This window comes from Lissotriton vulgaris, chromosome 2_1 (genome assembly GCF_964263255.1).
Source record: "Lissotriton vulgaris chromosome 2_1, aLisVul1.2, whole genome shotgun sequence".
Lineage (NCBI taxonomy): Eukaryota > Metazoa > Chordata > Amphibia > Caudata > Salamandridae > Lissotriton > Lissotriton vulgaris.
This window is the reverse complement of record NC_141687.1, coordinates 1,290,249,195-1,290,277,123: the sequence shown is the minus strand read 5'-3', so window position 1 is coordinate 1,290,277,123 and position 27,929 is coordinate 1,290,249,195. Positions and strand designations below refer to the sequence as shown.

The 27,929-nt window shown below is 42.5% G+C and overlaps 1 protein-coding gene across 1 annotated transcript in view; it reads right to left on the bottom strand.

Annotated features, from left to right (window-relative positions):
- LOC147732522 (carotenoid-cleaving dioxygenase, mitochondrial-like) overlaps positions 1-27,929 on the bottom strand; it is a 481,496-nt gene that overhangs the window by 240,230 nt on the left and 213,337 nt on the right. The window contains exon 6 of the mRNA XM_086954272.1: positions 27,234-27,362. Coding sequence (XP_086810398.1) covers positions 27,234-27,362 — 129 coding nt within the window. The remainder of the gene's footprint in view (positions 1-27,233; positions 27,363-27,929) is intronic.

Sequence of the window (27,929 nt, the reverse complement as noted above, 5' to 3'; positions counted from 1 at the left end):
TCATAGAATAGCTACAAGTAGGCCACAAAGGTCCTGGGAAAAAAAATGGTATTGCAACAGAAAGCAAATTACAGATAAGGAAGCAGGTGCCAGACTGGAATTTTAAAACAGTGACACATTAATAAATCAACCCCAAATTAATTCATGTCAGTTGAAGCAGGGCAGGTGTGCTTGCTTTTCCCCCCATAATCTACAGTGATGAACCAGAGGGTGGCATTGATGTACCAGAGAGTGGCATGGGTGAAAGTGAAACAGAGGGTGGCAGTGGTGAAACAGAGGGTGCTGTAAACCTGTAATGATGAACCAGACGTAGAAACAACATAGTCGCGACCGTTGCGAGCCGACAAGTAAGTTCGCAATTGCGAACTGGTACGAAACCCTCGTGAACTGGCAGAAACCCTTGCGAACACAAAAAAAAATCCGCAAATTTGCGAGAATTCGCGGATTTTGCGGATTGCGAGTTCGCAAATACGCAAATTCGCGAACGCCAGATTCGCAAAATTCGCTCATGCTTAGAGAGGTTCACTCTACACTTCTTCCCATCTATCTGTTACTATGAGGATAGGGATGTCTGCTTTGTTGTGACAGAGCTTGAGCCTATTCACATTTATCACCCTATGGGGATGTCTGGGGGTTCCCAAATCTACCAGATATGTAACTTTACCCTTGTTATTTAAGATAGGGTAAGGCCCAGTCCACGTGTCTTGGAGGCCTCTCAACCATAGAAGACCTCTGGTCATAACAGTGCTTGACAAGCTCTTGGCCGGCCTCTAAGTTTCTGTTTGCCTTCTTCAGCGATTCTGAAGTGAAGATCTTGTACGTAGTCCAGAATGTCGTTTGGTCCCCTTGAGAGTTCTCCCCCAATCCGTCTCTCACCAATCTCAAAAGACCTTTTACAGGGTGTTAAAGAGTAGTTCAAATGGATTGAAACCTACTCCTTTCTCAGGGACATCCCTGTATCCAAACAGCAGGCATGGTAGGAGAACATACCATCCCCTTCTGCGTTTCTCAGGTAAACCCATGATCATGCCTTTCATGGTCTTGTTGAACCTTTCTATGTGGCTAATAAAGGTCCCTTTACAACTCCCCAGGGGTATCTAGTAACAGCCTGTGGTATTGCACCCTTTCCTTGCTTCGTGGAATTAATTTTATTACTGATGTTGCTGCTGGGATATGTTTTGACCAAAAAAGAAATCTAACAAAATCATTTGTAACACCAGTAGCTAAAATTTAAACTAATGTGGGACCTATTGCATTGCAAAAGCTTGTTCTTCGATGAGTGGGGAGCGAGTGAACATTGAAAAGTAGGCTGGTTTAAAGAGTAATAGAAGTACTTGAAACTGTACTACTATAATGCAGTAAAGTAGAAGATTTGGGTACAGAACGAGCAGAATGCTTTTGCACCACAGGAATAACTTCTCTTGTCAGCACCGCAGCAAGAACTCCTTTGTTGATTCGATCGAAAATGTTCCTCGTTCCCCTTTGTACCTCTTAGTCATCAGCACGCCCTAGCCTCTCTCCACCTCAGAAGCCCAGCGTTTCCAGTAAGAGTGCATGCTCTACTGTGTGGACCCGCATACCTGAACAGCTGCCTCTCCTTCCACGCACCCTAAAGACAACTCCGATCAGCCTAGCTCTCTCTGGCCACCATCCCATGTATCAGCAAGACTAGAACGGGAGGAAAGTCCTTCTCGTACCTCACAGCGAAAGCCTGGATCACCCTCCCCCTCCAAATCCAGCAATCTCCCACATGCCTCAGTTCTTAAAGGACTTCAAGACCTGGCTTTTCAGGTGTCCCCAGCCCTCAATGAAGCCGCCCCACCCCACCCACTACCCTTTTTGTGACCCATAATTTGACTGTTACAGTGCTTTTTGGAAAGAAAATGGGCTTGGTTCCATGCATGCCAAATCACTCTGAATTCAACCTCAAGGTTGGTGGGGTTTCCTAAGTACTGGCTGTCCCAGACCTCTAAAACTGCTGCTGCCCCCCCCCCCACCTCCCACCCCCCGGCAACTGAGGGGAAACTGGTATTCAATCTGGACTTCTGGTCCAGCAGAGATAGGTTAAACCCCATTCTGCCTCACCTGTGGGCAGAAGTACTGTTTGATGCCCAGATGTTCCGGTGCCCCACCCAAATATTTATCTTACCCCCTTGGGGTGACACATTAGTGGTTAATGCCCTGATCTTCAGGCCTCAAGGAATTTGTTTGGGGAGCCACTCAATACCAGCAAGGGACGCCCCCTTACCCAATATCTTTAATTATGTTTTTTTGGCCTAGTTATTTCATGGGGTTTCTAAAACCCTGGATGGGTGTCCCCTATCAGCTCACTAAAGAAGGACAGAAAGCCCACCACGTCATCAGGTAAAAAAAAGTGAGAAACCGAACGGGGTGCAGGGGTTGGCTTCATAGCATTGGGTTACACTTACACACCCCTGGGCATGGTAGTTTTTCTGCTCCCCTGGTTAGGGTCTTAGAAGGAAAGGAAGCATAGGCTATGCATAGTCCACTTCTCTTTCCCTAGTCCACCAAATTGAATGCGTTCTGGTGGTCCAGTGGGTAGATTTCTCCTCAGAGACTGCCCTCCAGCCGCAATCACTGAGCAGGGATCCTCTAGGGAGAGGGTACTATTCAAAAGGGGAGATTCTTCAATTTCTTTCTATTTTGTCTACTTGTAAGTGGAGATAGAGCTGGGTAACATCAGCATACACCGAATACCAGATTATGTGGTTTTGGTAATGTAGGCCAGTAGGGCCATGTGACAGTTTAAGGCCGGCGAGAAGGGAAATCTTTGGAGAACTCCACAGATTAGGTGGTACATTTTGGACAAAAAACAGTGACACGTTGAGTTTAATTTTGGTGGAAAGAAGCAAACTTCTTCAGTTCCATCCTTTCGATTCCTTCACTCCTAGCTATGCGAAATATCTGTGTGATGATAGATAATATTGAAAATAGCTAAGAAGTACAATCTGTGTATGCATGGCCTATGCAGCTGGAATTTAGAAGCGATTTGTGTACATTTAGCAGAGTTATTTCTGTCCCTTGCCAAACCCAATAACTGAACTAGATAGCAGCAAGAAGGCTGCTCTTATTTTTGCAGTCACTGCCCATAGTCTCTGGTATATCACCTTGTTTGTTTACTATGGTGCCAGACAATGGCATATCCGTGTAAACCCAGGCCAGTGTCACAAAGATGCATGTGTGAGCCAGATGTGATCACGGGTTTCTAGAAGCCTCAGCTAAACTTCGAGATTCTGAAATTAATGAAATGTGAATGCCAAATATAGTCTTAGTTTTGATTGGTGTTAGGAGAAAACATTAAAGTTTTAAGCATTACCACCAAATTTTTTGTTTCATCAAGCAAGCTAGTGCACATAACGTCCGGATTGTAAGCATACAAATGTACAATAAAAGGCATACTTTACATCCATGTCGTTATCTGTGACCTCATGACTGTCCCCTCAGCCTGGGAGGTGCCCTTTAGCGTACCTATGTAGCCAATGACTACCCGACTCATAGCAACCCCCCTCCCACAAACTATGCCATGACCTCACGAGGGCAGCAAATGCACGGCAAAAGCACTCTGCTGCACCCATTACATGACTAATGACATAATGATAGCCCCATGCTATTTCATGCCACATGGAGAGGATAAGAAACTGCAGAGGTCTCCTATGCTGCAGATGCTATAGGTAAATTGTAGAAGGTCTCCGTTGCAAGCATGGCAACACCAATGATTTTAAGTGGTTAACTTTCCACAGCTAAAGCCCTCTAAATCACCCATGGCAAAACCTCTGGCCTGGTCTAACAGGCGCACTACTGGAGAGCTATATCCCACCTGTGTCATCTCATGAAAACAACATGTGCCATCTGTTTCACCAATGCTATCCAGAAAACGCCTTTTTTTAGCCAATTGAAAAATAGATGCTTTACAGAATTATACTGGATTCTAATAATAAGAGTTTTTTAGTCTAGACGGAATGCCTAAAATTGTACAAGTCCCACTATAAACACCAGTTTAAGACAACATGCTACTTACTGCAAGTAAACATTCTTTCCAGCCTTGTGAGCCTTGCTGAAGTACTTCATCAACTCAACCTCGAGAGAAAGCTAAACCAAAAGTAGGCTTGCATGGAAAAGCATGGAGGTCCTGGTTCTGTACGGTTTGTTTAAATCGCATCATCTTTAGTTGTAACATTTAGAACAGAGTTATGAAATAGAATTGTTAGTAGACAAGACAGTACAACACACATTGGCCAATCTAGAATATAAGTAACTCACATGTTTACCTTATCTAGGCTACATGGAACAACAAATAAGAGTACGTTTTTCTACAGACCTGCCACAATGTATGCCAAGAGTGTCGCTACAATCCTGACAGAACTGAAAATCGTCTTCTGTAAAACGAATCAGAAAATCTATTCCATCCGCACTGAATGCTACAGTCAGTGGGAGAATAGGAGTCTACTCGAGTCCAACTTCTGCAAGTGGCCCAAGTTTACAGTTTTAGGGGCTGCAACTATAAACGACTTCATGTTTCAAAGTTCTTTGTATATTCCTTACACAAGCGTTGAGCAGAATTTCTAATTTGATTTCGGCTAAGATTCAATTTGATTTCAGTTTAAGTATAATTGTAAATGAGGATAAAAAAAAAAATCACACTGGCCATTTACCATCTATAGAAAAGCTATATGGAAGTAATTAATGTATTTTAGATATACAAGAAACTCGTACAAGACATTTCCTATATTGGAGAATGGCAGTGTACCCAGTTAAAAATGCCATGTTATCCCCAATGCCACAAAAGTCTACACTCAGCATTAGCCGCTTATGTACACAACTTTGTGGTTGTCTTTTCCACCCAGTGTACTCTACACTGCTACTCACCCTCTGTAAAGCGCTACTTGAAGCTAGCTCTGCGCTATATCAACCTCTTAACTAAGATGAACTCTGTGGCGTTTATGGTCTGGTCACCTGCTCAAGACTCCATGCTGTACAGTCCAACAAACCTCCGCAGTGAGACAGTCTATACCAGCACTCGATGATCCTGTACTCGGATCACTCTATAATCTCCTCAAATTAGGGCTAGAGGTGTTCAGTCCGGCTAATCTCTCCCAAGGGTTTAATCGATCATAAATCATAGATCGATGCAACTATTTTGCCAATCTGATGGCAGTTCCCCAATGACCTGACAGAAGATCAACACAGTTTTGAATCGGTCTAGAGGCAGGAGTTTATCGACAGAGAAGACACGCCGTGAGCATGCACATCGGCTGTCCGGACAAGTGCGCATCTCCTGTCCCCCTTCGAACACAATACCCACAACAATAGATCTTACTAAGGCGAGCAGCGCATGCGCTGCATCGCTAGGCAAGACCTAAAAAGGAGAAAAACAGGAAAAGGACAAACAACATTGTATTTCAATCGTAATCGTAAAGTGCACTGCTTCATCATGCGTGGGTGCACTCATCCAGTTTATACGTAGTCTGTATTCTTGTGACCATATCGGATAAAGTTGTATTTCAACTATTCAACAAAACCTGCCTTGAAATGGCAGTGTGTGCATTTACTTTTTTTTTAAGTTTGATTTTATTGAAGAAAGAAGGGGAGGAGGGGGAAGAAAGGAAGAAACAGGAAAATGGATATGACCATAAAATACATCTCAAAGGAAAACATTAGTAGATGTAAAAAGCATAAAGATAACAAGTAATGCAATAAAATCACATAAAAGGCAAGTAAACGAGCATGAAAATTACATGAACAAAATAAATACGTGAAGAGCAAATACATTGTAAGTTCATATTGGAAATAAAATTTGGAGAAAATGGCAAAAGGGGAGTTATGGAGGTTTGCGTACTTCAGCTGCGTCAGAATCCAGGGAGGAGCTTGCTGGAGCAGAGGAGGAGAGATATGTTACCAAAGGAAGCCAAATGAGGTCTTGTTTGATTGCCAAGGAGATAGGGGAAACATAGTTGGTGTCTAATCAGTGATGAAAACAGACTGCGTTCCACCAAGAGCGATAGGAAACCTTCGTAGCTTGCTTCCAATTAGAAGTGACAATGTGGAAGGCAACAGCTATCAAAAGGTCAAGGAGTTGGTAATGGCATGAAGAGTGAGGGAGGTCAGGTGAGAGAGAACCAAGAAAGAAAAGTGTAGAAGAAATGGGAATCTGAAGTTGGAAAATCTTTTGTATTTGGGTCCAAACTGAGTTCCATAACTTGGATATAGGCGGGCAATCAAAGAGCATGTGTTTTAGGTCTGCAGAAGGAGAGGAACAAGACCAACAGGTAGGGGCAGTCTGTGGCGAAAAATGTGACAGAGTTAGTGGGGTAAATAAAATTCTGTTATAAATAAAGTATAAAGTTTGGGTATTGTGAGCAGCTCCAGAGGTCTTATGAAGTTTGGTCCAGATTTTATCCCAGAGAAGAACCGACCAGTCTTGAGAGAGATCAGATTCCCAAGCAGCTACAGTTTTGGATTTTACCCTGTCAACCGTGAAGCGAAAAGAGTTATACAGAGAAGATGCAGAGGGCGTAGATTCTAATAGTGAGGAAGTGGACTTGCGAACTAAAGGAATATCATTGGAAGGGCATAATGATTGGAGGTAAGAAGTGAGAACAGGGTAAAGCAAGTCATATTGAGAACGAGCACTGGAAGGTAGTGAGAAGGAAGATTTGAGCTCCGAGAAAGAAAGAGGAATGCCATGTGAGAGCAGTTGAGAGATCCAACACAATCCTCGAGAGTGCCAGACTTTCCAGTAAATGGTACGATTGCGAATTTTAAGAAGCAAATTATACCAGATAGGTTGTTCATGAAAAGAGAGAAGGGAAGGGTACGACGAGGAAAAGAAAGGATGAAGGAGAGTACGACAATGAGAGATAATAGGAGTATGGAGACGAGCAGGGTAAGACGTGAAGGACAAAAGTTCATGGAAATTGAAGGGAGAAATAAAGGAGGATTCCATGGCTAACCAGATGGGAGGGTGCAAGGAAACATCAGAAGAAAGCCAACGAGTTGTTTGTTTCAGAGAGAAAGCCCAATGGTATTCTCTAAAATCATGAAAACGAACACCGGCCTGGGCCTTATCTCTTCGTAAAGAGGTGAGAGCTATCCGAGAGCGTTTACCATGCCAAAGGTATTTTAAAAGCAAAGAGTCAATCTTTTTGAAGTAAGAAATTGGAATACGTATGGGGAGCATAGAAATAGTATAAAGAAGGAGGGGAGAAAGCATCATCTTTATAGAATTGAGTTGACCCTACCATGACAAGAAGAGTGGGTGCCAACGAGCAATAGCCGCTTCCATTTTCTTGGAAACATAATCAAAATTCAACTTGAAAGTTTCAGATAGGGTAGGTGCGAACCAAACACCCAAATATTTAATTTTAGAGGGTCGCCAAGAGAAGCCAGATTAAGCAAAAAGATGTTGTTGGCAAAGAGAGTTCAAGGGGAGGACCTCACATTTATCGACGTTTAGGCGATAGCCAGAGACAGCGGAAAAAGAAGAGACTTGCTGCAAAAAGGGAGACAAAGAAGAGAGAGGATCGGAGCAATAAAAAAGGATATCATCCGCATAAACCGAAAGCTTAACCTGGCGGGAACCAAAGTGAAAACTAGATATATTAGCATCCTGACGAATCTTAGTAAGGAATGGCTCTAGGGAAAGAACAAATAATAGAGGGGATAGTGGACAACCTTGTCGAACCCCTCTGTGCAAAGAAAAATAATCCGAGGTCATCCCATTGACAAAAATGGAAGCTTGAGGATTAGAATAAAGTAAGGAAATAACAGAAATAAATTTGGAAGGGAGGCCAATCCAACGGAGAGCTTGAAACATAAAATCCCAACCAATCCTGTCAAAAGCTTTCTCCGCGTCCAAGGAGATAGCCGCGAAAGGAAAGTCCAACTGCGAAGCTCTGCTGAGAATGTTAAGAAAGACTCACGAGTTGTCGGAAGAAAGACGGCCTTTAACAAAACCGGATTGTTCAGGACCAATTAAATCCAGCAAGAGGGGGTTCATTCGCAATGCTAGAATCTTAGCCAGTATCTTATAATCTGTGTTAACCAGAGAAATCGGGCGATAGTTCTTGCAAAAAGAATGATCCTTATCTTCTTTGGGAATCAAGCAGATTAAAGCCTGCTGAAAGGAACCGCTCGAGGATCCCGCTGCAAGAAAAGATTAAAATAGGAGCAGAAGTTTAGGAAGAAGAAGAGAGGCAAAGTGACTAGAAAATTCAATGGTGAATCCATCAGGGCCGGGGGCTTTCCCATGTCTTAGCTTAGAAACAGCATGAGAAATGTCGGAGAGCGTTATGTCCGTATCCAAAGAGTTCAGATTAACAAGGGATTTCGGAGGAGAGGGGAGGGATTGGAAATAAGAAAGATCCGTCGGAGTTGAAACCTGTTCAGGGGTATAAAGAGTTTCATAGAACTGGACAAATTCAGTGAGGATGTCTTTGTCTTTAAATCGGGATTCACCAGGGGAAGTACGGATAGATTCAATCTTTGTACGTTCCTTCCTAATTTTTAAATAGTTAGCAAGGAGCTTCCCCATCTTATTTTTGCCACCATAATAACGGGAATTGCATTTTAATAAAAAGTTAGAGGCTGCCTCAGTTGTAAATTTATTAAAGGAGATTTTCGCGTCAATACATTTTTTAAGTGAAGTGTCCGAATTGGAAGAGTGATAGTCAAATTCTAAGCGTTTAATATCAGCCAGAATTTGAGTCGATTTGGCCTCGGTGAGTTTCTTCCGTCTTGCTACAAAATTGATAATAAAACCTCTAGAGTCTGCTTTAAACGAGTCCCAAACCATGACAAAGGAGGAGCCAGGGATGTGGTTAAGAAGGAAAAATTCAGAGGCAAATGTAGAGAACTCAGAACAAAAAGTGGGGTCATGGAGGAGGGCATTATTGAATCTCCATCTGCCTGAGTGAGGGGAAAACGGAAGGAGGTCTAAGTTCACAAAGACAGGGGCATGATCAGAGATCAGGATGGATCCTAGTTCAGAACGAATGGCATGTTGGGATAGGGCTTTGCTAAGGAATATGTGATCAATGCGGGATTGGGATTGGTGAGGGGGGGAGAAAAAAATATATTCTCTAAGGTCAGGGTTACATAGCCTCCAGATATCAACTAAAGCATTATTCTGAGTAGCTTTGACAAATTGAGAATGCATCTTGGATGACACAAATCTGACTTTCGAGTGTCGGTCGATGAAGGGATCCATAACCTGATTGGAGTCCCCACCGAAAAGGATGTAATCCCCGGAGAGGGAAGCTAACTTATCAGAAATAGAGGGCCAAAAAGATCTGTCAACTCCAGTAGGGGCATATACATTAAAGAGATTGAGAGGAATATTATCTATAAGCAAAGTAACAATGACCCAACGACCATTAACATCATATTCATGAGAAACTGAAGAAATGTTTAACTTTTTGTGCAACAAAATCACAACACCATTTTTCTTGTCAACAGTGGGGGAGCAGAAAACGTGCCCTACCCAACAACGTTTAAGCTTAGAAGCCTCTACCTCCGAGAGATGAAACTCCTGAAGGAGGGCAACATCAGTGCTAAGTCTAGCCAGGTGTGATAACACCCTTTGCCTTTTAATGGGATTATTTAATCCCTCTATGTTCCATGACGTAACACGGAATGGAACGAACAAGAAAACAACTAGCAACATCATGCTCACTAAATGCAAATACATAGAAGAAACTGGGAATATGAAGAGTATGTGAAGAGAAAGAGAGGCTATTAGAAGAAAAGAGAGAAGGAAAAAGGAGAAACAAGTAGGGAGAGGAGAAGATATTGCAAAGATAATACCAGTCCAGAAAGAAAAGGAGAGGAGGTGGTGATGGAAAGAAAAGAGAAGAAGGGGATATACTGAAGGAAATTTAAGATTGAGAGAGGAGGAAAAAAGACAGGAACAAAAAGAGTCAAGAAGACAGTACATGTCCAAAACGAAAGACTGAGAGACATACTTAAGAAACGAAAAAACGCAAACAAAGACGAGGGTGGATGCGTCGAAAGGCGACAGCGACAACAACAAGAGCGGACGCCAAACCTCAAATATCACAATTCCAAAAGGCAGTATACAGAAACGGTGGGTACATCGGGAGGGAAAAGATATGGAAGCATCTGTAAATATAAGAAAAGAAAAGAGGTAAATGCATGAGCTGGGGGGGAAACATGAGATGGAGTAGGAAACAAACAGAGGTGAAATATAAAAGGGTACAAAGACAACAATGATAAAAACTACAGATAAAGAACAACATCAATAAAAATTGAAGAAATCATCAGGTCCAATCGGCCTGGTCTGGAAACATCCATAACATCAGGACCATGTTGACGAAGGAATGCTTGAAGGATGGCAGGATCTTCATAGGTGGTAGTCTTATCTTTGTACGTAACTTTGAAAAGGCAGGGGTGAAGAAGTCCGTATCTAGCATTGAGGGCCCTAAGCTGCGGGCGTAAGTCCAGGAACCTCCTCCGTCTATCTGCAGTGGCCTTGGAGACATCTTGAGACAGATAAAGACGATGACCTTCCCATAGGATTTGTTTTTTGAGCTTAGCGGCTGAAAGAACCTGCAGGAGATCCGTGTACTGAAGGAACAGCATGATGACACCTCTAGGTATAGGAGAGACTCTAGGACCAAGGCGATGGGCTCGCTGTATGTTGATGGAGGCTAAGGCTGGGGCATCCAAGATCTTTGAGAGGAAGGTTTGGAAGAAAGCAGTAGGGTTGGATCCTTCTGTAAGTTCAGGAAGTCCATACAAGCGGAGATTGTTCCTGCGCTTCCTATTTTCCAAATCCTCTGTCTGTTTCTTAAGTAGAAGAACCTCAGCCTCTAATGAAGGGATGCGAGAACAGGAAGATTGCAGAGAGTCTGTTGATTGCTCCAGGATGAGAACACGGGAGTCCAGGGAAGTCCACTTATCTTGCATGGCCTGCATATTTTTAGTAGTAGCTTCCATGAAAGGTTTAAGTGCACGTAGTTCCTCTAAAATAAGGTCCATAGACGAAGAAGATGTGGCGCTCCCAGGAGAAGGAGGATCTTTTTTAAGACGTTTGGAAGAGGCCAAGGTGGAAGGTTTTTTCCCGCCATTCTGAGATTTAGGGATAGCGCTATGTGAAATGTCAGACTTTGACATTGTAGCTTCTTCCATGTCCTGATGCGGAGAATCACGGTCCGAGCCGGCAGGTAGTTTAGTAACTGCAGTGAGCTTCAAGTTGCGAAGCCTCCCCATGTAAAGACCCAAAGAAATCAGTTGAAAAGGGAGGAGACTAAGCAAAAAGAAAGAAGCAAGAAAGGTAGCAATGGACAAACGTGGGAAGAACCTGGTGCACGTAACTGAAGAAGCATGTGAAAGGTAATAGCTCCTTAACCAACGGAAAAAGATAGTCAAATAGACATGAGTACGTAGATAGGAGCATCCATTTAGCAATATGGAAAGGAGTATGAGGATCACAGAGTCAATTCAAGCAGCAGAGATAAAAATTCTGAGGAGGCATATTGGCAAAAAATCATCAGGTAGGGACAAAAAGGTAGACGGCAAGGTTGCTGGACCCAAAAGCGCTGAGGAAACAACAGTTCCAGATGTGCAGGTACAAGTAAAAACAGACATAAGCTTCTTTCCACATTTATAGCTCATTAAAATAGCCAAAGCCATATACAACAGCAAAAGGACGCATTGTTGGAGGTAAGGAGCAAAAGTCAACCACAAAATGGCGGCAGAAGTAAGCAGGTCATATGCGCGTCAGAAAGAGGGCAAAATGAGGCTCCAGAGGCCATTTCATAGCGTGTTGGACTCACCGCAAGTTGAAACCAGATTTATTCAGGTGTATTCAGGTGTTTAGCAGGTCCGTAGACTGCCGCATGAGGCTTGAACACCTCAAACAGCTTAATTGCGCAACGTGCACAAAATGGCGGCCGGGACCGATTCGCCCGACCGAAATGAGCAAGTCCGCAAATACGGCTCCCAAAGTGAAGAAAGTGAGGGCGCTAGGCTCACCTCATATTGCGGTCCTCAATAAAGTGCGCGGGTGGACTGAGCGAAGCAGAATACCGCCGCAAATCGCGGTGAATTGGAGGTCGGCGCCGGAGCTCCGGTCTCATGTCGCCAACCCCGTCGACGCGCAAGCCACGCCCCCCAGTGTGTGCATTTACAAAACGTACCATTTGTACTGTGAGCATGGAAAAATTAGAACCTGTTCCCGTTAACCACGCATACTTGAAATATCCAATCACTAGTGTCAGCTCTGAAAAAACTCAACATAAGAGGCCACACATTAGAAATGATAAATGCAGTCGAAATTGAGACCGTGATAGTTGTGACTGAGGAAATGGAGTTTAGTTGTCCATTGTGCTTTTTCATGTTTCTTACATGCTCTCTTTGGTGTCATTCCTCAAGCAAACATATCACGTTCATGCACTCCGGTACCTTACTATTTAGTAGAAAAGATAGTCTCACACATTCCAACTCCTCTATAATTATGCTTTAAATAACCCTTACCCTTCTTGGGGGAAAATTGTGTGTCACAGGGTCCCAGGAGGGGGTAGCCTTGTAGTCAAACGCTTTTTTAAATCAGAGAAAGGAAAAAGCCTACGCGTTCGTACTGTAACGTGAGGATTCCTTCCCTAGTGCCTCTCTCGTGGTTTCTGATTAAAGCCCACTTACTACTTCAAAGGTCCTGCCCGTCGGTAAACATATTTGGTACCTCTGGTCCCCGGCACTCGCACCGTGTTGTTAGTTTGGCGCCTCTATATGCATGTGAGTGACTTCGCATTTTGCCAGACTGGAGGTGGGGCGAGTGAGTGTGACGTGATGGAACCGGTCACTACCAGTGCACAAGTGGCACTTCCCGTATTGTCTGATGTGAAATGTAGTTTGTTTATTGCTATATTTGCAATCAAAGAGAATCTCTCAAATAGAGTGGAAGCGAACCAGCCGTTATGGCCTTACTAATTTATTAAGTGCGTTATTATAACGATGATAGTAAGGAACCAAATGAATATTAACAATTATTATTTAATCCAAGGCAATGGTGTAGTTTGCTTGTATATTACAATCGAGTTGTATGGTCTACATCTTGTAGTGGCTGATACGGTATGGTATCGTGTTTTTCTAGATATCAGAGTGCATCGGCCATAGAACCTATAGTAGGTATGGTACTCTCCATTCTAAATAAATTCGAAAGTCACAAATCAAGTGGAAGTGGGCTACAATTTATGGCCTGATTAATTTATTAAGTGCGGAATAATGACAATAATAGTAGAGTGCCATATGAATAGAAAGTTATTAAAAACATTTTTTCCTAAAAGGCTGTGGTGTAGTTTGCTTGTATATTACAAACGCGCTGTATAGTCTACATCCTATAGTGGCTGATATTGTATGGTTGGGGTTTCTGATAGATATCAGATGCATCTGCCATTGAACCTATAGGAGGTAAGGAACTCTCCATTCCTAATTAGGGTTTATTTTAATGACTATCTATAAAAAAGATCTCTTATTAGATATATTTAAAGAGGAATGAAGATAGAGAGAAAGAGAGACTAGGCATTTTTGCCATGGCTAATATAAAGATACAGTGATGTCCTCCTAAGATACTTCATGTGTGATGTTTATGAGATTGTGGAGCAATGGTCACCCCCAACAAGCTATACCACAGAGATAGAGGTGTTTGTAACTTATACTATGTGGGTAAACCGTAAAGGTTACACCTCCTGTTCAGGGTATTCCAAGGGATGGAATCATTGAATCCTTGGTTATCAGTCCCCAATTTATACACGCATCGTTGTTCTCGTTCAAGTAGCCTTCTGGTGATGTTTGGCCCTACTTTGATTTGTTCAATCACTGTCCATTCTAGGTCCTTGTCGCTGTGTTTTAGTTCCAGAAAATGCGGCATTAGTCTAGTAGCAGTGACAGCTCTTCTGATCGTGCTTCTGTGTTCTCCAATTCGGAGTTTTACCTTGCGTGATGTCATTCCGATATATTTCAGTTTGCATGGGCATACGATCAGGTAAACCACATTCGTAGAATTACAATTGGTGTGATTAGGCTGTTCCCATGCTAATCGCATGCCCAATTCAATGCTTTTTGTTTGTTTGGTAAGAGGATATACCATACAATAACCACAGGGGAAGTGACCCTGGACAGGTGGTTGGTTCCAAAGGGTTCTCTGAGTGTCCAGTGTTGGTTCCCAGTTGTCAGTATGGACCAACATGTTTCTTATGTTTTTATTCTTCCTGAAGGAGAACATAGGTTTCTCAAATTTCAATGTGTTAGATGTTAAAATACGCCAGTTGTTCTGTACAATTCTTTTGATGTCATTGGGGATGAGTTATGTGTAGTGACACAAATGAGTTCTGTACTCTCTTCTCTTGTATTAGTTTGTAGTAGGACTTCTCGCTGTGTGTTGCGTGATCTTTTTTTAGCTTGTTCGATCACCTTTTTGGGGTAACCCTTCTCTTTAAGTTTGGATGTCAGTAGTTTGGCCTCTTTGTTTTAGTCCTGTGACTTTGAACAATTCCTTCGTATCCTCAGGTATTGTCCCACCGGGAGGTTTTCCCTTAGGGAGCGGGGATGTGCGCTATTAAAATGCAGGAGACCATTGCGATTGGTGGGTTTTTTGTATAATGAGCATTCTAGTTTTCCTTCTTTGGCTATAATGTTAATGTCCAAGAATGATACACTCATGTTGTTAGAGGTGCTGGTGAATTTTAGAAACGGGTTGATGTTGTTGATACATGCCATGGAACTCTTGATACTTTTATTGTCGCCATGCTAGATGACAAAAATGTCATCTATGTACCGTAGCCATTTTTGTATTTTATTAGAATAAGGATTATTATTCCAGATGTGCTCTTCTTCAATGTGTCCCATGTGTAGACAAGCAATACTAGGAGCGAACGTACTGCCCATCGAAGTACCATGGACTTGTAAGTATAGCTGTTCCTCAAATCTGAAAAAGTTTTCCGTGAGGGCAATCCGCATTAGTTTCACAACAAATTTTACTGGAGCATTCCAGGGCCAGTCAGTACCCTGAAGTATGGTCTGTATCACTTGGATGCTTTCCTCTTGTGGCATGCTCGCATTTATTGCTTCCACGTCCAGGCAAAGCATGGTCTCTTTTGATGGATTACACTGGACCTCTACAAGTATGTTAAGAAGGTGCTTAGTATGATTAACATAGGATTTTATTGCAGGTACCAGGGGACGCAGCAAAAAATCGGTATATTGTGAGAGAGGTTCCAGGATCAAACCTATTCCTGACACAATGGGTCTCCCCAGGGGAGGGGTGGGGGTATCTTCCTTTTATGTATCTTGGGGATTGTGTAGAACAGGAATGATCTGGGTTCAGTATTGTTCAGGAATTCTTTCTCATTTCTGGTGATCCATTCCCTTTCGAATGCATTCTTCGTGATCTCAGTGATAGTTTTTTTCAATCTTGTCGTTGGGTCTTGCTGGATCTTCCTGTAATTCCGGCTATCGGAATGGAGGGAGAAACACGCTGATCTGTAGGCATTAATCCCCCGTAGGACTATAGCTCCCTCCTTGTCGGCGGGTTTGATGACAAGATTCTTCCGGTTGCTTAATGACTCCAATGCATCTCGTTCCATTTTGCTGAGGTTGTTATATACTTTGTAATTTAGTAGGAGTAATTCAACTTCCCTGCTGACTTCGTGTTCAAATGCCACTGCCTCAGGTGGCATGATGGATTGAGGCGGGTAAAAGGTAGATTTTTCACGAAGTGTGGTGTATCCAGTGTCTTTATCTTGGATCGGTTGACCATCAAAGAAAGTTTTAACCCAGATCTTCTGGAAGAAATCACCAAGTTCGCAGCGTGTTTTTAATTTGTCTATGTGTGTAGTGGGGCCAAATCCTAGGCCTTTGTTAAGTACCAGTAGTTCCGCTGTGGTTAGAACTTCATCTGCGAGGTTGACCACAAGGTCTACTTTGAGCTCGGGCCTGCTACTTGTTCCTTTGTTTGGCTTCTTGCATTCATCCTTTTGTCCTCTTCCCTTTGGACCCTTCAGTTTGTACGTCTTCCTCTCCTGCCTCTCCTCCCGCCCGTCCTGAAAAATACTATTGATTTTGATTGGGCTGGTAGAAGGGCATTCCATAGAATTGAGGTGGTCCTTGGAAAGGTTGCTGATGATAAGGCATTTGCCAAAGGGATGGTTGCAGTAGGTACCTCAGGAAGAATAAAAGCATAAGAAGCATGTTGGTCCATACTGACATCTGGGAACCAACACTGGAACCAACCATCTGTCCAGGGCCACTTCCCCTGTGGTGAGTGTACAGTATGCCCTCTTACCAAACAAACAAAAAGCATTGACTTGGGCAAGCAATCTGCATGGGAACAGCGTAACCACACCAATTGTAATTCTACGAATGTGGTTTACCTGATCGTATGCCCATGCAAACTGAAATATATAATTGAAGACGCATTACAAATATTGGATCAAAACAAGGCCTGCCTGCTAATCCTGCTTGACTTATCCTTAGCCTTCAACACAGTCAAACATGACAACCTACTAAACCTCTTGAAACACAGGATGGGACTATCTGGTACAGTGTTAAACTGGTTCACTTCCTCCTCCAAAATAGAACACAAAGATTCAAGGTTAAGCAATCGTTATCTAACTCCTCCCCGGTCACTTTGGGAGATTCCCAGGGTTCCCCCCTCTACCTGACACTCTTCAATCTACTTATGGAACTACTCACTGAGCTTCTCAACTCCTGAAATATCCAATATCACATGTATGCCGACGACACACAACTCTACATTGAGGTCCACTCACTTGAAGACATCAAGTCCCTTAATACAACGCTTCATAAAACACGGATGTGGCTGGCAAAGAACCATCTAAAACTAAACACCCTAAAAATAGAATTTCTCTTAATCGCTCCTCCCAACCAAACAACCATCATCCGCAAGTGGATGAAGCACATTACAGCACTCGATGGTCAACCTCTCATCATTGATTCCCCTAAATCCCTAGGAATAACACTGGACAATAAGCTAAATATGCAGAAGCACATCAGCGCTACAACTAAAGGAGCTAATTTTCAGATGAACACCCTGAGAAAATTGAAACCCTTCATACCGGCTAGTAACTTTAAACAGGCAGTTCAATCTCTAGTAATTCCCAGAGTGGATTATGGAAGTGTTGCTCTTTGCGGCCTGCCCAGATCAGCAACTGCTCCTCTAAGAGCCTCAATCAATACAGCCGCCAGACTCATTACAGGCTCCAAAAGAAACTGCCACATATCCCCTGACCTTCGTGCCCTCAACTGGCTACCTTTTGAGGCCAGAATCCATTTGAAAATCGCCTGTATGACACATAAGGCTTTACATCATAAAACACTGAGATATCTAGCGGAGAAACTGGTACTATCGGGTGGTAACAGATCTACTAGGAGCTCTAACAATCTTCTACTTAAACCACAACGTTTCTCCAAGAAGAAAGCATACTACAGTTCCTACTCAGGAATGGCTCCCAGGATTTGGAACTCCTTGCCCCCAGAAACGAGACTTAATCCATCCGCAGCTTTTTAAAAAAAAGAAGTTAACTCGAGTCTCCTGGCCTAATTCACCTGAATCATTTATACTCTCTTGTAAATATGTGCTGTTCTCTAATGTTTACCATTACTGTATTCACCTAATTCTTTGTATTTTTACGCTTTATGTCGATTTATCTGCACTGTAAAGCGCTCTAATACCTGCAAGGGTCTTATTCGCGGTATACAAAACTGTCAAAATAAATAAATATTGGAATGACATCACGCAAGGTAAAACTCCGAATTGGAGAACACAGAAGCACGATCAGAAGAACTGTCACTGCTATTAGACTAATAGCGCATTTTCTGGAACTAAAACACAGCGACAAGGCGCTAGAATGGACCCCTGATTTAAAAAAATCAAAGAAGGGCCAAACATCACCGGAAGGCTACTTAAACGAGAACAACGATGGGTGTATAAATTGGGGACTGATAACCAAGGACTCAATGATTCCACCCCTTGGAATACTCTGAACAGGAGGTGAAACCTTTACAGTTTACACACATAATATAAGTTACAAACACCTCTATCTCTGTGGTATAGCTTGTTGGGGGAGACCATTCCAACACAGTCGCATAAACATCACCCATGAAGCATTTTAGGATGACATCACTGTATCTTTATATTAGCCATGACAAAAATGCCTAGTCTCTCATTCTCTCTATCTTTGTTGCTCTTTAAATATATTGAATAAGAGATCTTTTTATAGATAGTCATTTAAATAAACCCTAATTAGGAATGGAGGGTTCCTTACCTACTATAGGTTCGATGGCAGATGCATCTGATATCTATCAGAAACCCGATACCATACAATATCAGCCACTATAGGATGTAGACTATACAGCGCGTTTGTAATATACAAGCAAACTACACCACAGCCTTTTTAACAAAAACATTTAAATAACTTTCTATTCATATGGTACTCTACTATTATCGTCATTAATACACACTTAATAAATGAATCAGGCCATAATGTGTAGCCCACTTTCAATCGATTTGCAAATTTCGAATTTATTTAGAATAGAGAGTACTATACCTACTATAGGTTCTATGGCCGATGCACTCTGATATTTAGAAAAACCCAACACCATACCGTATCAGCCACTACAAGATGAAGACTATATAACGCGATTGTAATATACAAGCAAACTACACCATTGCCTTGGATTAAATAACAATTAGTAATATGCATATGGTTCCTTACTATCATCGTTATTATAACGCATTAATAAATTAGTCAGGCCATAACGGCTGGTTCGCTTCCACTCTATTTGAGAGTTTCTCTTTAATTGCGAATATAGCGCTAAACAAACTACATTTCCCATCAGACAATACGGGAAGTGCCACTCGCGCACCGGTAGTTCCATCACATCACACGCACTTGCCCCACCTCCAGTCCGACAAAATGCCAAGTCACTCACATGCATATAGAGGCGCCAAACTAACTACACAGTGCGTGCGCCGGGGACCAGAGGTACCAAATAGGTTTACTGACGGACAGGACCTTTGAAGTAGTAAGTGGGCTTTAATCAGACACAACAAGAGAGGTACTAGGGAAGGAATCCTCACGTTACAGTTCTAACACGTAAGCTTTTTCCTTTCTCTGATTTAAAATAGCATTTGACTACAAGGCTACCCCCCTCCTGTGACCTCGTGACACGCAATTTTCCCTCAAGAAGGATAAGGGTTATTTAAAGCATAATGATAGAGGAGTTGGAATGTGTGAGACTATCTTTTCTACTGAATACTAAGGTAAGGTACCGGAGTGCATGAACATGATATGTTTGCTCCAGGAATGACACCAAAGAGAGCATGTATGAAAGATGAAAAAGCACAATGGACAACTAAACTCCATTTCCTCAGTCACAACTATCACGGTCTCTACCGCATTCATCATTTCTAATGTGTGACCTCTTGTGCTGAGTTTTTCAAAGCTGACACGAATGATTGGATATTTCAAGTATGCGTAGTTAACGGGAACAGGTTCTCATTTTTCCATGCTCACAGTACAAATGGTATGATTCCTCTCTACCTTGCCAGCGTGCGGGTAGGTCTAACCGAGAAGTCCGTCCAGCGTACAGGTACCAACTACAGTGGTGCCTACGCTCGGGAGAAGTCTGGTGACGCCATTCTGCTACATCAGTAAGGTTCCACTAAATCGTGGTAGGACCATTTGGCCTGCCACCAGTTACCTGTGGAAGGTAATACTTGTCCTTTCCCGATATGTGTAGGACAGTCTTTGTATAGGTCCTGATGAATTGCTAGTTTTAGCATGAAACATGTTGACCGCTAGGTAGAGCACACCTCACCGGATCTTAGCACCCGTGTGTGTGCCTCCCTGTTTTGTTTTTAATAAGGTAGCTACCCACACTAATAAAAATCCCTGTGGACTTCCTAACCTTTTTTAATCTGCACTACTACACTATTTCCTCACGCCTACACTTCACCTAAAACCCTCATACCCACATGCACCAACTGGCAGGAACAAAAGATCTCCGACAAAGAGTCCCTTCGCGGGTGCCCGTCAGACATTGCAGCGCCAGTCTGACTAGGAGCAGAACCCAGATGATGAAGCATGACACCTAGCTTGCTGGGTGTGTAAGGGTTTTAGTTCCGAAAGGGGGCTTCCCCCCTCTTTTCACTGTTCTTGGTTCTTCCGTCTCTCCAACTTAGGGGGAACAGTGTATCCTTTTTGTTCTGACTAGTTCAGGGGCTTATACACTGGACCCCGGTAAATATCAGTCCCTCGAGTTCCCTTATTTGTTGTATGATTTGTAAATGCACACACTGCTGTTTCAAGGCAGGTTTTGTTAAATAGTTGAAATACAACTTTATACGATATGGTCACAAGAATACAGATACGTATGAACAGGATGAGTGCACCCACGCATGATGAAGCAGTGCACTTTACGATTACGACTAAAATACAATGTTGTTTGTCTTTTTCCTGTTTTTCTATTTTTTTCTCCTTACAGGCAGAATTTTTCGTGACAGAAGAAGGGAGATAAGTACTCTCCCCTATGTGAATGTTTTTTCCCTTTCACTAAATGCCAAAGGTAGCAGCTATCTGCGCCTTCAAAACTTATATAGAGGTCAGCGTGGTTGTTTTGACCAATTCCAGGGAGGATATCATTTTTGCCCTGACGAAAGCCCAGAACTATTTCGGGCCTACCAGATGGGCTGAAACATGTCGGCAGACTTTTAGGGTCTTAGGACCATAACCTCCTAGAAAGACCCGTTTTTATCTCTTTTTTTGATATCCACTACACCACCACTAATAAAGAGATACCGGAAGGTGTAGTAGGATTTTTATTCTTTAAGTCCCCTGGCCTTTATCTCCTAAGAGCTGGCTGAAATACGGTTGAGCCCACCCAGACCTTTAGTCTGGGTGAACCTGATGAGGAAGCATGACACCAATAGGGTGTGTGAGGGTTAAATAACAAAAAGGAAATCTTTTCCTTTCCATTTTTGTGGCGTATTTGTCACCAAAGGAGTATAATTAGGCTCTAGGATCCGTTTCAGGGTGTGGATATACTTAGTGTGAGTATAGCTTGATCTTGGGAGGAGGGATCCTCACCTTTTACCTATATTACCCCTTATTTTTGATAGTGGGGTACTCTCCACTACCACATAGTGGTTACAGTAAATCAGATTCACCTACATGTAGTGAGGCACTTTTCAGTCATTATGCCTTCAGGGATGTGGAATTCCTGTAGCCCGACGCCTGGCACATATTGTTTGGTGTCAGGGGCATCAGGTTTTCATGTGTATTTTGTCTTTGGGACAAGTAGGCGCAACCCCCCGAGCACAAACCCTTTGGCTGCCAGTTTGCCGTACCACCATCATTAATTGAAAGCCTTTATTATTAGGGTGAGTAAATGTTGTAAGCTGTGACTGCACTACTGACAGTGGTTCCAGTATAAAACTGTGTACACACTTTTTCAAAGTTTAGCAACATGAGGCTATGTATAATGCACCCAGAATGCAAACCTCTTTCCCTCTTATATCCCTCTGCCAACCTTTTCAATCCAAATAACCGACTAATATATCATCCACCACTCAAATTACTTTCATATTTCACTATATTAATTCAACACTAATCCTTTAATGGGTTACGGAGTCGTGTGCTATTCGTCAAAAAAGCACTTCAACACCCCAACAGGGGTAACAAGCGCTATAGAAATGCAAACCTTTTTCCTTCCTCTATTCCTCCGCTATCCTTCTCAATCCAAATAACTGAATAATATCCTCCACTCAAATTACTTTCATATTTCACTATACAAATTCACCACTAATCCTTATTGGTTCAGGAGTTGCGTGCTACTCACCAAGAAAGTGCTTCAACAACCCATTAGGTGTAACAAGCGCCATATAAATGCAAACCTTTTTTCCCTCTTCTATCCCTCCGCTATCCTTCTCAATCTAAATAACTGACTAATATCCACCACTCAAATTACTTTCATTTTTCACTGTACTAATTCACCACTAAACCTTTATGGGTTCCGGAGTAGCATGCTACTGTTAAAAAAAGAGCTTTAACACCCCATCAGGGGTAACAAGTGCTATATAAGTGCAATTACAATACAATACAATATGCGGCTATGTATAATGCTCCTACAATGCTTTCTGATTTCATGCAAATATTTGCAGAAGCTTGAAAGCAAGATTGATGATTCTTGGCTTTCAAAATAAAATGTTCATAAAAAAATGAAAGCAGGAAAAAAAGCATTTTGCTAAACTACTGTAAAATGTCAGGTACCATTTCTTTGCAGCATCATTTAGTAACATGTGTTGATGCATGCTAGTATTTCCCCAAAATATTCATAATGGAAAATTCTTGCAACCAGTTTCAAAAAGCTTATAGGAAATAAAAACAAACAAGCATTGGCAAAGCCAGTAGGTCTGAAATTAGTTGTCAGCTTTTTAGTTTTGTTAATGTGTCACTTGTTTTGTTTGGCATGGTTTTTGTAAAAACTTATTTCCCAATAATTTACAGAAGTGGGAAAAGAAATAGTACTCCAAGAAAATATTTGTGAACTGCATTTTAGCATGAGCAAATATGCATTTGTAGCTTTGCTGATGGGAAAATCTGAGTGTTTGCAAGTTCACTTTCCCTCCAACCAATTTTTTCCCCAAGTTTGGAAGAAGTTTACATCTGCCATTGTCAGGAGTAAATTTCCAACATTTCTCAGTATGGGAAAAGATTTAGGAAAAGTTGTTGAAAACCATTAAAACGTGCAAGTTCGTAGGTGGGCATTGACTCAAAAGGGCATTCTAACCCTGGAACTATTGCTTACCACTACCTTCAGCCCCAGTTCTAAATCTGCGGAAACGTAGCAACATAAGGGGATTGCAAATATTCAAACACTAAATGGTATGAGCCCTGGCATAATCAGAGAGGCTATATCAGGGCTCTTATATAATGAGACTGCTGCCATAATTTGTCGCTGCACTACATGGCACCAAAGGGACAAGTGGATTTTGTTACAGGACAAGTAGATTTATGAAGCATCCTGCCCCATGAACAAGTATATATTGTATTAAATTCCACACTCCTGTGCCTTATTAGGTAGCTGTACTGGCCCACATCAAGAGAACAGGGTGGGAGGTCTCCTGCATTATTTTACAATGTCTACTCCCTGATATTGTTAATGCAAAACGTGCCCGATTAGGGGAGTGCACCCACTGTTTTAAATGGTCAACAAAATGGAAATACAGACGCATCTACATGAATCCACAATACTGGTGAAACACTGTGGTTCATCATAAATATGGGATCGAAGTACTAAGAAATCTGACTTTTGAAGCGTCTTACGTGGTCAAACTGTTTATTATCAACAATTGTGTTAAAGCACTCGGAGCATGATTGTATGTTACCGGCACACCGGTAAATGGTATTATGGGTAATGGAGTTCACTGAATTAACATGCGGATGCATTGGCGGGAAATGTTGCGTGGTTGGAATAAGGCGGAAGATGAAAGGCCTTTAAATTCTCACGGCAGGTACGGAAAGAATTACGTTGGTTTTTGTAATGGGTTTTAAGATCGGGTGAAGAAGAGGGAGTGTTTGAGTTAAAATGGAATGTAAATAAGAACTGGTAAAGGGAAGGCGGGTACCAGCACACGTGGGTGAAGAGATTGGCACAGAGGGAGGACTGTTCGAGATGAATATACCGCTAAATACATTTCGCATGGTGGGAAAATAAATGAAGAATAACTTGCATTCGATACCGTGGTTAACCCGAACGTGCAATTGTGTTGATTAATTAAGCGAATTATGCGATTTCTTGTTTGCAATAGTAATGGATAATTGTTGTTTTTATCATTGTTTGTAGTGACCCCTGATGAAGCGCTCCAACGCCCGAAATGCATTGGGATTTTGAAAAATAAAGCACTGTTTGTGATGAACCCTGCATTACTCGTATTTTAACATGAAGTCCGGATGGGGACTGTTTAAATATTAGAAATCTGGAAAAAAGGCAAACCATTCCGTGTGTGGATTCGCAATTTAAGAAAAGAAGTAAATGAAGTTTAAAATGGAGAATATGGTTTAAATGGATTACGCAGATTAAAATGAAAAGTATAAATGATCACCTAAAAGTTGGCATATCGCTATCGCAGTGCGTTTGGAGGGGGCAAGATGTTGTCCCCAACTTTGTTGTTTATTACTCCCTGATAGAGCCAGGAAAAAGCTGAATAAATGGCTCATGGTATTGGGTCTTATAGTGACTAAGCGGTGTATTGCAATTGGATTGTTAAGTGCTAGACCCCACTTGCTCAGAGATTGGAGGAAAGATCTCCTGGAAAGGACTGGAGTGGAGGAGGCGCACATGCACTGAACCCGTTAGGATAAAAGGGTAGCAGATGATTTACTTTCCTGGGAGGTTATGACGCAGGCACTGACAGAACCTGTAGAAGAAAGTATGCCCGGTTGACTGCACTATGTCCCGTGCTGTGTGGATTGGAGCTTCAAATATGGTGCAATCTAGGACTGGGGAGGGTCTGCGTGGTTGTGGCCAGGCCAGACACATCTCCCAGGAAAGCAGACTCCTGCTCAGACACCAGGCCCTTCCCCTGAGGGTTAGGCTCCTTCTGGGTCTGTGGACTTTGAGAGTTCTTCTCGGAACAAAAGCATTTTATGCTCTAGTGGAGGCCCACATCCACTAAGGGAGACTCAGCACTGCTGCATGAATCCTTCTCCCCTCTACCCAGGGTCACATTTCAAGGTTGTTGCCCAGCAGACACTCCACTGGGATGGCAGGGGACAGAGCTACTTTCTTCGGGGCAGTAACTCCTTCCCATTCAAAGTCTACCAAAGCTATGGGATGCAACTTTGTAACATTGTCAGAGTTTACTATCTGGTGCACCTCATCAGGAATGATCTGACCTGGGGAAAACAACTTGGTCATAACCATGGTGATACTGGCACCTGTCTCTCTCAAGGCCTGGACCTCAGTCCCTTTGATACTTGGACACTGCCTGTACTTTACCATGCTAGCAGGCCCGAGAGACAAGGGTTCAACGTCCTTCCCACCCATGGACACTTAGGTGGCTTCAGTGTACCCTTTGCAATTGCCAGAGGCACTTTTCACCCCCACCCCTACACTGGCAATGCCCTTGCGATGGTCACCAGTGGGTGACATCTTGGTGTATGTAGGATCCCACTTCTTGTCCCCTGGCTGTTTACAGTCATAGCACACCCGAGCCTTTGAAGGGTCAAAATTATTTTCCAGATAACTCCTCTACTTTGACTGAGATGTGGCCCTAGGTTCCACCCCTTGGGCAAGATTTGGGGACTTTTTAGGATGCTCTGAATTTGTATGCTTGGCCTCATCTTTCCCCTTAAGAGTGGGCCAGTCTTTCTTTTTTGTGTTCGCCACTTTGGGACTTTTTAAGGACGCTAGTGCATAACCACTCAACTTCTCTGAGGTTCAATTTGTATGTATTTGATCCTTTACCAACAAATGGCAGAGTCTGTCATATGTATCTATTTATTTCCCTTTATCCAGCCTTCCAGAGACTTCACCAAGGCATCTAAAGTTCACCCATGTCTGAACTGACCCCTTGGGTGTGTCCCTGAACTTTTGTCTGTACTCCTATGGGCTTATACCAAATAGCTTGATGAGTGCCCGCTTCATGTAAGTGTGTGACTCTGCCACCTCAACTTTCCGTGTCAGCAGCCTATCTCTCCCTACTGTTGGAATTAGCTCCCACAATAGGGCCCCCAACGTTGGGTACTCACCCACCTCATCCTGAGAGCTCTCTAATAGGAAGATAGCCATTTATCTATGTCACTCCCCTCAAATACTTTGGAACAATACCCATGGGCAACTTGGGATCATAAGCACCCCCTGCATTCAGCTCTGGTTCTTTGTTGTTGCCACAATGTCCTTGGGGTTTCAAACTCAGCTTGATCCTCTTCTCCTCCAGGGGCAATTTTTACTTTTCCAGAGCCAGTCTCCTCATCTGGATCTCTAAGAGGCTGAGCTGAGCTACCAGGTTCTTTGGGTCTTCTTACAGAAGTGGAACTCTTTTAACTTCCGTGGAGTCATGCCTTGATCAAACTTTGGAAGTCACACCCTCATTGCTCTCATCTATGTCGAAGAGATATCCACTACCTTCTTCATCCCCACTGTCAGGGGTGATCTCCTCTGCTATTTAGGCTCGGGCTCTCCTTGTGTCCCCCAGGCTTTGACAGCATTCTTGAGGTCCTCTTTCCAGCAGTGATCCCTGGGTTGATTTTTCTACACCTGCACTGCACCCTTAAATCATTGTTTCTCAGTGTGGCCATGGTGGGCAAGTCATTAGTGTTGCTGTGACCCGCAGTTGACATCCATTGCCAGTAGTAAAACATCAAGAACCTCACACAAAAGTGTTTCAAGCATAAGTGCAGCAAAGCATATGAAAGTAAAGTTTATAAGTCTTACCTAATCTCTATTAAGATCAGGTCCCTCAGGATCTTCGAAAATCACTCATTTATCGGTTTCTAAACAAGGTGGTAATGATATCAGCAAATCAAAAAGCATACATAATCTGTAGCGATTCCATACCTGAATGCGATTGATGAGTACTCACGAATACGCTTGTGGACACTGCCAGGAACCTGTCCCATCTCCGTGATCCCGGAGATGCAACTCACAAAAGGTACTCCTATCGCTACACAAATTTGGTGGTCACCAAATATGGCCACACTTTAATAATTGGATCACAGTCCTATTTTTTGCTCCAAATTTTAATATTTCCACAGATCTTTACTTTACTTGTGTACACTAGTGGTATTTACCTGGAGTGTAAACAGAAACAGCGTATTCTGTATCTTTTTGTTAGAGCTAGGAAGTGTGTATGCTGGACGTTATTACTCCCTGTCCCTCTATTTGTTGATAACTAATCAGAGCATTGCCAATTTTATGGATAGACCTCCAAGAAGCACTCCAAATCTTCAAAAAGGTAAGTAATCTGGGAGCTCTCTTAATATCTGCCCACTCCATCTCCTCCAAATCAGGGTAGTTAAGGGTGCAAAATACATACTGAAGAAAACCCTGCCACTGCTTCAAACATTGCTTCACTTTCTTGCCCAAAATCTCTCAGATTCCATTGGCAGAAAATGAAAACCAGTACCTAGTCAAACATTATTTCATATAATTATGGTGTGCAGGATTTTTCTTACCAAAACTGTGATAATATGAAGGCTTCTTTTTGTTCACTGGTAAAATAGAACAAATCACTTGAGCCCCTTGAAGCATCTCACTGCCTTTAGACTTCTGTGGAGGGACACGTATAATATTGTAGCTTGAGCCTAGACAAAAGAAGAAATTTGGCTAAATGTCATATTATTTAAGACTAATGCATTTTTAGTCAACTCTACCTGGTTAATAGTAAAAATTAGCCACAAATATTGACTAAGCAGAAAGCTAGCATGCAATTTTCAAAAATATGTTAAAAAATTCTTTAGGCCTGCCTTCAGAACAGAAAAAACGGTGGAGTTGTGCTCTTACTGTGGTAGTGCCTTGTAGCCAAAATGATCCTGCAGAGTAAACTAATAACCTGAAACTGAATAGAATATTGGGCAGAGTAACCTTATTTTTAAACACAAAAAGATGAAAGGATCGCTTCACCTGTGGACACGTGTGATCAAGATGACGCTGACATGCTGGATATGGACATTAAAACAATCCTTATGGGTACGAAATCCAGCCAGAATGCAATAGACTGTAAGATTGATCATCTCACTGTATGAATGGATATAATGAACCAGGCTGAATTACCATGGCGATCAATCCGTTTAAAGTGGTGAACTGGTTATCCACACTGGAGCTTGATGCCGCAACATCACACGGCCCATGCAGCATTTGGAACAAGAAAT